Source organism: Camelina sativa, chromosome 9 (genome assembly GCF_030686135.1).
Source record: "Camelina sativa cultivar CO46 ecotype springtype chromosome 9, ASM3068613v1".
Taxonomy (NCBI): domain Eukaryota; kingdom Viridiplantae; phylum Streptophyta; class Magnoliopsida; order Brassicales; family Brassicaceae; genus Camelina; species Camelina sativa.
In genome coordinates this window covers 35,876,341-35,889,087 of record NC_141888.1, presented here as the reverse complement: position 1 = coordinate 35,889,087, position 12,747 = coordinate 35,876,341, and the positions used below count along the sequence as shown (strand labels likewise).

Sequence of the window (12,747 nt, the reverse complement as noted above, 5' to 3'; positions counted from 1 at the left end):
TTAGCAATGAATCGCGGTTTCTATAACATAGTATTTATTTAACATTTTCAAATTTCAATTCCTCAACGGAGTTAAATAATTTGAATTTTGATAACCAATAGTTTTAAAATTTTGAATTTCTTGGTATATAAAAACGAAGTTATGATTCATAATATTGATAATCATTACGGGTGAAAAAAATATATTTCTATACTTATATGAATTATTAATCGAGCTTATTTATAAAACAAGACAAAAGGTTTTAAACCAACAGGTCCAACACAAAAGGTTGATGTAACTGAAATTACAACAAAACTGACATTTTGACAAACACATCCTCTTAGGTTTGTTTAGGAAAAATAAAAGCCATATATCATATGTGTTTTGACTTTTGATCTACAATACTATAAGGTTTTGCACATGACCACGATCATGATCTTCACTTTGCAAAAAATGGTCTTGATCGTTATTGTTGATAGATCACTCTCTCGGAGTGCACATGTCCCCATCCCCTACTTCAACTATCTCCTTGGGATAAATCTGTAGAATAACATAAGTCTATGAAATTCTTTTTACAAAGTTAAGATATCCTCAACTCAACGATCTATATATTCTATAAAAAAAAAAAAGAATTAAACCTGGTGGCCTTTGTCTTCGTTATGACCGAGCGTACGGACTTTGAGCTCCCCTCTGCTCGTCGTGAACTCGTCTAGAATCTCAGCATCGCACTCTTGGACGCCTCTCGTCGAGTTAGTGGACTTTTAAACAAGGTTATAAGTACTCGTCAGCACTAATTCGCCATATTAATTAATTTCAATATTTTGACAATACTCTAGATACCTTAAGGGACAAGAATGTAAATATTACATAGACATTACTGACATACCCTGAAAGACAGTTCAAGCGGGTTTCTAGGAGTTCCAGGGATCTCTTCATACTCTGCGGCATCGAGTTCTCGGAGATGGGCTGGTTTAAAGAGTTTGGGGAGAAGGTACTGTCTGATTGCTATCAAGAGGAAGAAAAGAACCGGAAACATGATTCCGGCCACAGGAATCCACGTCACTCCGTAGCACAGCCCAAAGTAGAATATCTGAAACAGTGTGAATGCAGCCATTGACTTGTACGGTACTTTCTCCACGAACGACGCATGCGCTCCCTCCAAGACCCTAACAACAATAATCACATGATTAGTCTTTTGAAGGAAATATGAAAAAAAAAAAAAAAAAAAAAAAAACAGAGTATTTTTCAGAGCACACACTTGAATCTCCTGCTTGGTGGGACAAAGAGAAGCACTACGCGCTCGAAGAACTGATTGTCTGGGAGGCTGTCAATGGCCATGTAAGCGAAATACCCCCAGAGAAGTGAAGTTGGTATGAGTTTAATAGCCGGTATAGCAAACACTGCACCTATCACTAGCAATGATTGCAACAGGTTGCTCACTCTCTGCTCGTTGACTCGTACAGGCAAGTATGCGTCAAGGTGCTTCTCTGGATCGAAACCACTCTCGTCGCTGCTATCTCCACCGTCGTCACTCTTCTTCATCACTGCCTCTTTCAGATCTTGCAGCTCATTTACCAGTGTTAAGCTTGTCTCAGCCTGTTGATTTAAAAATAAGAGCTTATATTTTGATAACCGGAAGATTGAATAATGATGAGTCTACTTCTAGTACTAGTGCTGCTTACAAGTGGACTTTTGTCCATTTCTATGAAGACTTGTTGCATATCCTCGTACACTTGTGAGGACGTTGCTCTCTGTCTGATGCTTTCTTTAGCTGTCATCACCATCTTCCTCCGCATTAACTGTATAGAAACCACCAGGTTTCATCAAGACCAGCTTAATCTGAATCTTGACTGTTCATTAACTGAATATTATCTAGACCTGTCTTCTGAGAACGGCAAGGCTTTTGGTGTGCATAGGAGACTGTGGGAGGACTCCGTTGGAAGGAGGCAGACCAAGCAATCCACAGATCAACACCTAAAAAACAACACAAGGTTTGGAGATTTCAACCAGAGAGAGTAAATGTGAGTGAGTTTCAGAGAAAGAAACAGAGGTTTGATTGATTACCATGAAACCTAACAAGAGAATGTCGTAGTGATACGCAGAAGGGTTCTTGAGGTTAAACTCCTTCTGCTGCGCGAGCTGCGAGACAACGCTGTGGTCAAAGAAGTAGAGACCTGCTATCATCAATGCTGGTATAAACGCCGCAAATATGTAGACCACAGAGACTTTCCCCATGTCCTGTACAGAACAAAAGAGGGATCTTAAAATAGGTTCGGATGATGAACCAAGATCTTAAAATATAGTTGTGTTTGTAACCTTGATGACAGTCCAATGGGTTAAAGAAACAGAGTCCCATGGAAGAGGACTAACAAGTCTTCTCGGGACACCAGAGGGTAGTTTTGATGGCGTACCAAAAGACATTGCTGTCCAAACCACAATCATCAATGGAACTCCATAGTCTGCAATGAAGCTTCGGCACCATCCTTCACAAAGATTCATATTTTTAAGGCCTTGTAGCTGTTCTTTACAAATAAAAGACCACTAAAAGAGGAGAATAAATCTCTCTTACCTGTTCCGTATCGCCAAGATCTTGCTTTTCTGCTCTTCAAAGCGGTGTAGACAAGGCCGACGGTGAAAATAAGACCGAGAAGTCCGTTTGTGTAGAGCCACTCAAACTGATACTTTTCGAGTTTCGAGTCTTCACCTTTTGGAATCCTAAATTCGCTCACCATTCCCTACCAATTTCATTTGAAACATATATAACAACTTTTGACCTATCATCAGCATGTAGAGGCTAGAGGTGGTTGAGCTTTTTGGGATTGATGATACCTTTATGGTTTGTTGAAGGAACAGAACGGCGATCAACATACCAAACAGCTCACCAGCGATCCTCGTGAACCGGTTGATGATATAAGCCACGTTGAATATCGCCATTAGGAACAGTAACAAAGCCGTCCACACACAAACCCTTCCATACAACAGCCAGCAAAACCATAACTTTACAGGAAAACATTTATTACAAAAAAAAAAGTAAGGATTTAGGGTTTTGGAGTAGTTACCAAGCAACCCAAGCTAAGTAGAGTTCTTTTCCCAATTCTGGTCTTCCTTTAGCGAAGTGGTACAAGTATTTGTACATCAGGACAGTTGGTTCTGCAACTCCAAGTATCAGCAATGGTTGTCCTCCCAATATTGAGTGCATCACTCCACATAACGCTGTTGAAGCTAACGTTTCCACTGTGCTCAATGATCCCTCTATAATTCTCCCAATTTTTTTAATTCAGATAACGCATAACTAAAAATAAGATCAAAACGTGCTTGTGCAACATGAAGACCCATCCATATAAACAGTGGGAGAAAAAAAAAAAAACAAATCGGACTTTGAGAAATTAAACCTGTGTCGTGGCTGAGTTGCTCGCCAAAGGCGATAACAGGAAGGGCAGAGGCGAAGAAAATATATGTTGTCGGTGCTAAAATCCTGCAAAAACATCACCAAACAAAATAAATCACGACGTATGTTCCTCTTTTATGACTCAAATGGTCAGAATATAATACTTGAGTGTGTTTTGAAGGTACCCGAAACCAGAACGGAGACCAGCGACCCAATCTTGCTTGTAACACAAGGCTCTTCCTCTGAGATCTCCTACGATACCTTGAAAAGGCTTCTTTGAGCCTTCCACTCTTCCTTCCTCCATACCCCAAACCACTTGAAGGCTCACCAAACTCGTTCTTCTGTTCAGATTTTATTAGCCTTATGTTAGGTCCACACAAAAAGTAAGCTACATAACATAGAATAAACTTCAGGAAAATTCATAGCTTTTTTTTTTTTTTTGGTTAATTAAATTTCATTTATGGGTACTTAAAAGCAGTAAAGCCAATTTTCTTTTTGCCTTCCATCTGAGAATAGGAAAAGGAGAGAGTGTTCTTTATCTATCTATCTCACACACAAATAGAGAAACATGACAATGCACAAAACAAGGAAATAAGTCATGAGAATTTTCTTTTTATGACGAGGATAAATCTGAAGTTGTAGATGTACCAAAAAAAGAATCTAATACTTTCAACTCAATTAAACTCCAGTGACAGTTATTAAGAATTTAAGATGCGTCGTCGTACATCTAATCTAGATCCACAACAAGGAAGATGAAACAATTAATTTTTTTTTTTAATAATAATAATATATATTAGGTTTTTGATATCGAAATTAGCAGTTTCATATTCTTGTGACATCAGATAAAAGAAAGACTTGACATGCAATAACATACAAAATGCGACGGAAGAGATAACGAGAATCACCGGAGAGCTGAAGTAATTGCTCTGTGTTGTATAGCTGCGATATGTATTGTAAGGCTTTGAACGAAGATACGATTTTATAAAAAGTAGAGTAAGGTCACACAGGCAACGGTCATTTGATAAAAAAAATATATACACGTCTTTTTTGGTGGTCCTACTGACACGTGTCACTATTCGAATGGTGGATTCTTACATATCGCCAAGTTGGTTTTTCCTAGGAAAAGATTTTTAATGGGCTCTTCTTCTTACATGTACTGTTGACAGCCGTGGAAACTAGAAACCAAAAAGTACTGTTTAATTGACAGCCGAAAGATATTTTTTTATTCAACCACAAATTAGAGTAATCTTGCTTTGTTTTTTTAGAAGGTTTCGCCAAAAAGTGTATCAGGTTGTGTTAAACATACTACGGGTCGGGTGGATAGTGTTACCTTCTTAATATGAAGTAATTAATAATACTAGTCAAAACTGAAAAAAAGAGAAGAAGATATACTAGAGAAGTGGGATATGAGAGCAAGGATTTGAAGTGGAGTTGAACATGTTTAAAACTTCCTCTTAATGATTCTAATTAATCTATTTTCTTTTTAGGTTTTTTATATATACTGTATTTTTTTATAAACAACATTTGGACTATTATTTTGATTTAGAAGTGTCATTATAGCGCATGACCATACTAATTTTTCGTTTATCTTTTTCATTTTATCGGATATTCGGCAAAGACATATTAAAAATTGATTATAGATGTATTATCTTTTTTTCTTTACATATTTCTATAATTTTAAGTTAATAGTATTCAATTATTTATCTTAAAGTTTACAATTTATCAATAAGAAAATTGCATTGAAAAGCTAGAAAATTTATCTTTTTAAGTAAATTTTTTTTTACAGAAAATATATTAATAAGAAATAAATGGAACATATATTTACTTTGACAATTTAAAAATTTATGAAACAGTTTTATTTATTATTATTTTATTTTTTGGTTAAAGGAAAACAGTTTTATTAGTTAAGTGATTTTGTTAAAGGAAGACAGTTTAATTAGTTAAGTGACTAATTAAAACATCAAAATTCTCCTTAAAGCTTGATCTGAATTACTTTGTATATATTATCAATATATCATAGTAAGGTAGAGAATGATCTACCACGTCGTCTCAAAATTTTCTATAATACCAGATACATTATTATATGGTGGTACAAATATCATGACATACACATAACTTTCGGTTTATTTTAAGATGAAGAGAAAACCACAGATCATCTACATTTCGATCTACAACTTATCATATAGATAATAAATTATTATGATCTGTACGAATGTCATAAACAATCAGAAAAATATTTTTTGGCAGATATATAATTTTGGGCTTATTTTAAGACGAAGAAATCATCTGTATTTTTTATTTTTGATCCGCAATACTATCATATGATAGGATATTCATATGCTATGGTTCCTATATCATATCATATTTGATATCATATCAGCCGCCAGCTATTGCTTATGCTTCTGTTCATCAAATCAATTGCCATTTTTCTTTCTGCTCATAAAAAGCTTAATCCTCTTTTGCTGTGTAACAGATTAATATATATCCACTGATTAATACGTCATATGTTTTTTTTTTGTAACATTTTTCTTTTCTTTCTAAAACTGTAGCCTAAGCTAATGGATTGTATTAGTGGTGTGGTTGTTGTGTGCATGAGTGCATCCAAATTTAAACCTGCAACAATCTTTTTCTTTTTAAAACATCTTCTGCTAGTAGCTTACATCATTAACTAAAATACAAATAGATATACACCAAGAATAAATAGTAATCAACATCTTCGATAAATATTGTTTTGCATTCTATAAAATTTAAGCAAACAATATTTCAAACTATAAGATTTGAATAATCCCAATAATTAAGTTGGATAATTAGATATGCACATGGGTGGTGGATCATATCATTTTTGAAAAAAAAGCAAACATGAATTATAGGAATTGACAAAAACAAATTATGAGAACAATGAAATCATTAAGTGAGATAATTACATGCACATGGGTTAGTAGTGGTAGATCATAATAAACAAACGCCGTACCGTGAGTATTGAAAAATGAAACAATGAGAAAATCCGATTTTGAAAAGGACTCTAGATTCAAAACGCCGTACGATGAGAGTATCATTTTATAATCGACGAATCATCGAGTCAAACACGCAAACATCAGAATCATATTGTATCTAACATACACTTTATATGATAACCGGAAAAATGTTATTAATATTATCTCAATCAGAAGGACAAAGTAAATCTTTAGACAAAAAATGTCGTTACCTAGGATAAAATTATGATTAGTTGAACGTGTGACGTAACTGCTGAATCCTCACTTCGTTGTCCAAATTTATTCCTGTAGAGGCCATTTCAACAAATATATTAAAATCTCAAGTTATAAAGGAATTAGTTTTTGATGTTATGTTATGACTTAATTATGAGACCATGTGTCAGTCAGTAGCATTGAATATAAGCCTTTATGCTTAACCATTTTCTTATTTCTTAATTACGAGCGTAACTACTATCGTTGTGACTCGTCTCCGCCAGTTCTTCTCGACGTTTTAGGTCATATATACTTTTCTAAAATCTTTTTTTTTTCTATAAATAAATGGATATTTTAAGTCACAGTATAAAATAGAAAATTGCTACACACTGCTCAAGTACTCAATCAATATGGGACATTCCTAATACAACTTCTTCATGTTTATGATAGACATTTAGGATTAGTTATAGAATTGGGCATTTTTTTTTCAAAATCTTATGGATTTAGGACTTATAGTCCGGACTTGCAGAAAGAGGTATTTTTATTCAGTAAAAATTACTAAATTGCCCATACTCAATAAACGCTCAACTATCGCTCTTTCTTCCTCTCTCGTTTTCTCTCTCCTCGCCGTGAGTCTGCTTTTTTCTTCTTCTGATCTTAAATCTCTTCTGATTTTTTCTGTTTTCTTTTCTTATGATTCTTAAATCTCTCTGAGATGGTGTTGTGGTGGAGAAATACAAACTAACGATGGTTTGTATTTCTGGTTATGAGGAGAGATCTGGGGAATGAGATGATAGCAATAATGAGATTGGTTACCTAAATTTGGTGTCAATTTTGATGATAAGATTGGAATGATTAAATCGATTAATATTTGTGAATGAATCCCTTGGGTTCTCTAGATAGTATCTCCTTAGGGTTTAGCTTTTTTATCCAAAGCAAAATAAATTGAATCCATTGAAATTATCTGATTGAATAGTGTGTTGGCAGTAAAGGTTTTTGTGTTTAGGAGGCCAAGGATTGGATTTTAAAGTGATAAAGATGGTGTTGATGGAGCACAATTGTGAGAATGAAGATGCACAATGGAGCCAAGCCATGGTTTTGGTCGGCAAACGAAGAAGAAGAAGAAGAAGATAGGGATATAAATGTCTTTTACTCTGAACCAAAAATACCTAAAACCGAGAGTCCGGACAATAGTACCTGATTTAAAAGATTTAGCCCAACAAATGCCTTAATCTGTAAATATCCCTAGACATTTATAATGTCAAGTTTAATTGTGGGATTACAAAGAACACGGCGGTCTTATATTTATAAGAAATCAAAAAAATATAGAGAGAAGTAGAAAACAATATTTTTTTAAGGTAGCTTCAGTTCAGATTTAGGTCTTTATTGGCTTTGATTGGTGACACAAAGAAAGCTTTACCACTTGTACAGCTTTGATTTTTTCCAATCACAAAAACTTTACCAAAATCATTATTAAAAATTTTACTCTCTGCTTTTCTGTACAGCTCTTTCTTACAGCTTTGCACTATTCCGTAAAAGCTTACAGCTTTAGTTTACAACTTTTTTGTACAGCTTTGGCTACGTTACCAATCAGACCCATTATATCCTGATTCCTGACTGTAATAACAAGAACTTCATAAAGGATGTATTATGTGTGTCTACTTCTGCAAGCCCATTGAAGATAGAGATGCATGGGTGAGAGAGAGCCCATACATGAAGAATTTTTAACAAGTCCAGCCTTCAAAATTTCCTAATGGCGCATCAACTTACCACGATAGTATTTATTTTTTTGGCTCAGGTAAAGTATTGAGACATCGGCTTATGTTACACAATACACATACTCACATGTGTCAACAACACATACACCAATTTTCGATTATTTAATATTTTTTCTGTGTAACACAATTGTGTTGTGTCCATCGAAACTCGAAAGATCTTTATTTGATTTATTTGTATTTTAGTATTATGAAGTAGCCCAGAGACCAAATAACCGGATCCGCCGGATATCCGGATCTGAATCTGGTATCCGATCCGAAAAAGCGGATATCCGCTAAAACGGATCCAGATCCGGATGTTAAATTTTTAAATTCGGTCGGATACGGATCGGATCCGGATAGTAAAAATAATTCGGACCGGATATCCGGATCTGCCACAATAATATATAAATACAATATTAATAAATAGTATTATATTTAATTAATTATATCTGTATATGTGTGTAAGGGAAGGAGGAAGAAACACGTATATATAGCACATAGTTGAGAAGATAAATTTTTGCCAATGTCGATGTGGGACTTTTCCACTCTCACTTCCTTTGTCATTTATCCCACATCGAGTAGAAACAAAAAAAACACTTCACTTTTTGTCTATAAATAGCTCCAAAACCTACTACTTTCTCTCAAAACTTGTTGGGTTTTCGATTTAAAGCCCATATAACAATTAAAACCGGATTTCGGATATCCGCCGGATAACCGAAATTTTAACGGTTAACCGTCAACCGGATATCCGGGATAACGGATCCGGATTCGGATAGTAGAATTGTGTATCCGCCGGAGCCGGATCCGGATTCGGATACCATAAAAAAGGCCGGATATCCGGCTCCGGCCCAGGCCTATTATGAAGATTTCAGAATTTATGATGATATTCTGCAGGACTATTATTTAACAAAAAAAAAGGAAAAAATAAATAAATACTAGTAAAAAAAGAAATATATTTCTACTAACATACGCCTCAAAAATTTCCACTTTAGCGTTGTTGTATCTCAAGAAGAATCAAGATCTCTTCTTCTTCTTCTTCTTCTTCAGCTCTCTCTTCAATCATCCTCTGCTTAAGTTTGCTCCCGTCCACAAAATTTACGAGCTTTCTACAATTTTCGAATCCCTCTTCATACAAAGTTAGGTTTTTTATAAAAAAAATTTCAATTCCTTTGCTTGGATCCTAAGAAAAAAAACAAAGGAAAGAAAGAAAGAGAAATGAAAAAACCCAAATTGTCAAAAGTGGAAAAAATCGACAAGATTGATCTCTTCTCCTCACTATGGAAGCAGAGATCGATTCGTGTGATAATGGCAATTGGGTTTCTCTATCTGCTCATCGTCACAGTAGAGATACCTCTCGTTTTCAAATCCTGGTCCAGCAGCTCCATCTCCATTGAATCTCTTTCTCGACTCGAGAGCGAGCCACAAGAGCCCCTAGTCGTCACAATCCCTAATCCTCCTTCATTGAAGCCAGTTTCGTACCCTAATTCGGACTCCTCCACCATTGTTAACCGGACGACGGACCTGAACAAGGTCCGTGAGCATCACCGTGGTCTTCTCTCAAGCTTGAGATTTGATTCGGAAACTTTCGACCCGAGTAGTAAAGACGGGTCAGTGGAGCTTCACAAGTCAGCCAAGGAAGCTTGGCAGCTAGGTCGAAAGCTATGGAAGGAGCTTGAATCAGGAAGGCTTGAGAAGCTAGTGGAGAAGCCAGAGAAGAACAAATCTGATTCATGTCCACATTCGGTTTCGTTAACCGGGTCGGAATTTATGAACCGGGAGAACAAACTGATGGAGCTGCCTTGTGGTTTGACGTTGGGTTCGCATATAACCTTAGTGGGAAGGCCGAGGAAAAGCCATCCCAAGGATGGTGATTGGTCTAAGTTGGTTTCTCAGTTTGTGATAGAGCTACAAGGTTTAAAGACTGTTGAAGGAGAGGATCCTCCTCGGATTCTGCATTTCAATCCCAGGCTTAAGGGAGATTGGAGCAAAAAGCCTGTGATTGAGCAGAACAGTTGCTATAGAATGCAATGGGGACCTGCACAACGATGCGAAGGGTGGAAGTCAAGAGATGAGGAAGAGACTGGTGAGGTCTATTCTTTTGTTTATTTGGTATTCGGTTTGTGATTTATTAGAAGCTTAGGGATATGATTATGTTGCAAGTTATGGTTTTTGTCACTTGTTGAGTAATACTTTAGTGTGGCTACTACAGTTGATAGTCATGTGAAGTGTGAGAAGTGGATCCGTGATGATGATAACTACTCAGAAGGGTCGAGAGCAAGGTGGTGGTTAAATAGACTTATAGGAAGGAGAAAAAGGGTTAAAGTAGAATGGCCGTTTCCTTTTGTAGAAGAGAAGCTGTTTGTTCTAACTCTTAGCGCTGGTTTAGAGGGTTACCATATCAATGTTGATGGAAAGCATGTTACATCTTTCCCTTATCGCACTGTGAGTATATATCCTTATCCTTTTCTACATGATTGTGTTCAGATAAATGGTTATCATGTAATACACTGTACACTGTTTTTGTTAATCCTTTCCTAATAGTTTCTCTTTTTTGTCTTTGTATTTGTATAATAGGGTTTCACCCTGGAGGATGCAACAGGGCTAACCGTAAACGGAGACATTGATGTTCATTCTGTTTTTGTTGCCTCTCTGCCAACATCACATCCTAGCTTTGCTCCCCAAAGGCATCTCGAGTTGTCAAAGAGATGGCAGGCCCCTGTAGTTCCCGATGGGCCTGTGGAGCTCTTTATCGGCATCCTTTCCGCAGGCAATCATTTCTCTGAGCGGATGGCCGTGAGGAAATCCTGGATGCAGCATGTTCTTATTACATCTGCAAAAGTTGTTGCTCGTTTCTTTGTGGCGCTGGTAAGTTGGACTTTACATTTTTCAGCAAGTCTTAAGTCATGAAAACAAATTTGATGAGAGTGTTCAACGAAATGCAACCGTGTTCAATAAAGGAGAGTTGGAGACAGTGGGGAACATTATTGTTTTTTTTTTCCATGATGTGCATATTACAGCATGGGAGAAAGGAGGTGAATGTGGAATTGAAGAAAGAAGCAGAATATTTTGGGGACATTGTACTTGTTCCTTACATGGATAGCTATGATCTTGTCGTGCTAAAAACTGTTGCCATATGTGAACACGGAGTGAGTTATCAGATTTTATATAGGTCGTGCTTCTGCAGAATCGTTCTTGATTTAGTGTTTCTGTGGAGTTGATTGTTGAGAATTGACTTTGATTGACGCAGGCTCTTGCATTCTCTGCAAAGAACATAATGAAGTGTGACGATGATACATTTGTGAAACTTGGCGCGGTGATTAATGAAGTGAAAAAGGTACCCGAAGGAAGAAGCCTGTACATTGGTAACATGAATTATTACCACAAACCTCTCCGTGGTGGTAAATGGGCAGTCACATACGAGGTAATCTTCTGCATCACACTCAATCTCTATATGCTGCATATTGCATGAAATAGTGTGACGATGTTAATTGTATGTTTATAAACTCTTCTTTAGTGTGTCAGTTCTTTGGAAACTTTTAAGATTTTCACTCATTATTCATGTACGTATTGGGGGTGATATCAGGAATGGCCAGAGGAGGACTACCCGCCCTACGCAAATGGACCTGGATATGTTCTATCTTCTGACATTGCGCGTTTCATTGTGGAAGAGTTTGAGAGACATAAATTACGGGTAAGCAGACGAGGGAATCAAACTAATTTGTACTTCTTTTCATTTCTCATTCTCTGGTGTTGAAAATGTCATTTGTTCACATACACCAGCTGTTCAAGATGGAGGACGTGAGTGTTGGAATGTGGGTTGAGCAGTTTAAGAACACAACAAACCCAGTGGATTACAGACACAGTCTGAGATTCTGTCAGTTTGGCTGTGTTGAGAACTACTACACAGCTCATTACCAGTCGCCGAGACAGATGATATGCTTATGGGATAAGCTCTTAAGACAGAACAAGCCCGAGTGTTGTAACATGAGATGATCTCTTGAGGAAACAGTTACGTTTTCTGAGATATATAACATGCCTTCAAGCTTGCTGTAGAAAGCCAGGGCAAATTAAGAAATCAATTTTGCAACCTCTTCACACAGACAGAGAGAGAAAGAGAGCCTGGACTTGATTCTGTTGGTCTGCAGCTTCAAGCCTTCTGATATGTTGAAGAAATGGGGACACGAGAACAGGGAGTAGGGAAGAAAACATAGAGAATCACTTTATTTTTATTTATATGTATAAACCCATTTCTTAATCTGAATGGAAATTTTTTTTATTTGTCTTTCGACTTCATAACACAACTGCGGAGCAAGAAACAGTTCGTGGCCTTAAAAGGATTCTTTATGACTGAACAATACATATTATAGCTCTGAGGTAACATTCAACAGTGAAACATAATCTACATACCTGAGGAATAAACGCTGTCGTTCCTTAAACG

General features: G+C 36.5%; 2 protein-coding genes across 4 annotated transcripts; one reads left to right on the top strand and one right to left on the bottom strand.

Annotated features, from left to right (window-relative positions):
* Positions 1–198: 198 nt before the first annotated feature.
* LOC104713120 (putative boron transporter 5) lies at positions 199–4,376 on the bottom strand. 2 transcript variants are annotated; one of them, XM_010430172.3, is made up of 14 exons: positions 4,273–4,376; positions 3,553–3,708; positions 3,372–3,454; positions 3,039–3,231; positions 2,809–2,947; positions 2,549–2,714; positions 2,296–2,462; positions 2,044–2,217; positions 1,858–1,953; positions 1,662–1,778; positions 1,238–1,575; positions 866–1,145; positions 618–737; positions 199–519 (listed from the first exon to the last, which is right to left on the bottom strand). In XM_010430172.3, exons 2-14 carry the CDS (start codon positions 3,669–3,671, stop codon positions 460–462), a joined length of 2,052 nt encoding a protein of 683 aa, XP_010428474.1. In that variant the 5' UTR covers positions 3,672–3,708; positions 4,273–4,376; the 3' UTR covers positions 199–459. The 2 variants fall into 2 exon arrangements, with proteins under 2 accessions (XP_010428474.1, XP_019085885.1); XM_019230340.2 differs by having other exon boundaries at positions 4,242–4,317.
* Positions 4,377–8,958: 4,582 nt separating this feature from the next.
* On the top strand, positions 8,959–12,591 carry LOC104713119 (hydroxyproline O-galactosyltransferase GALT5). Of its 2 annotated transcripts, none has more exons than XR_015565041.1 (7): positions 8,959–10,392; positions 10,519–10,751; positions 10,884–11,174; positions 11,327–11,478; positions 11,557–11,730; positions 11,893–12,000; positions 12,090–12,591. XR_015565041.1 is itself a non-coding variant. In XM_010430171.2 (7 exons), exons 1-7 carry the CDS (start codon positions 9,525–9,527, stop codon positions 12,300–12,302), a joined length of 2,016 nt encoding a protein of 671 aa, XP_010428473.1. In that variant the 5' UTR covers positions 8,959–9,524; the 3' UTR covers positions 12,303–12,591. The 2 variants fall into 2 exon arrangements, 1 of the variants encoding a protein (XP_010428473.1); XM_010430171.2 differs by having other exon boundaries at positions 11,327–11,455.
* The last annotated feature ends 156 nt before the right edge of the window (positions 12,592–12,747 follow it).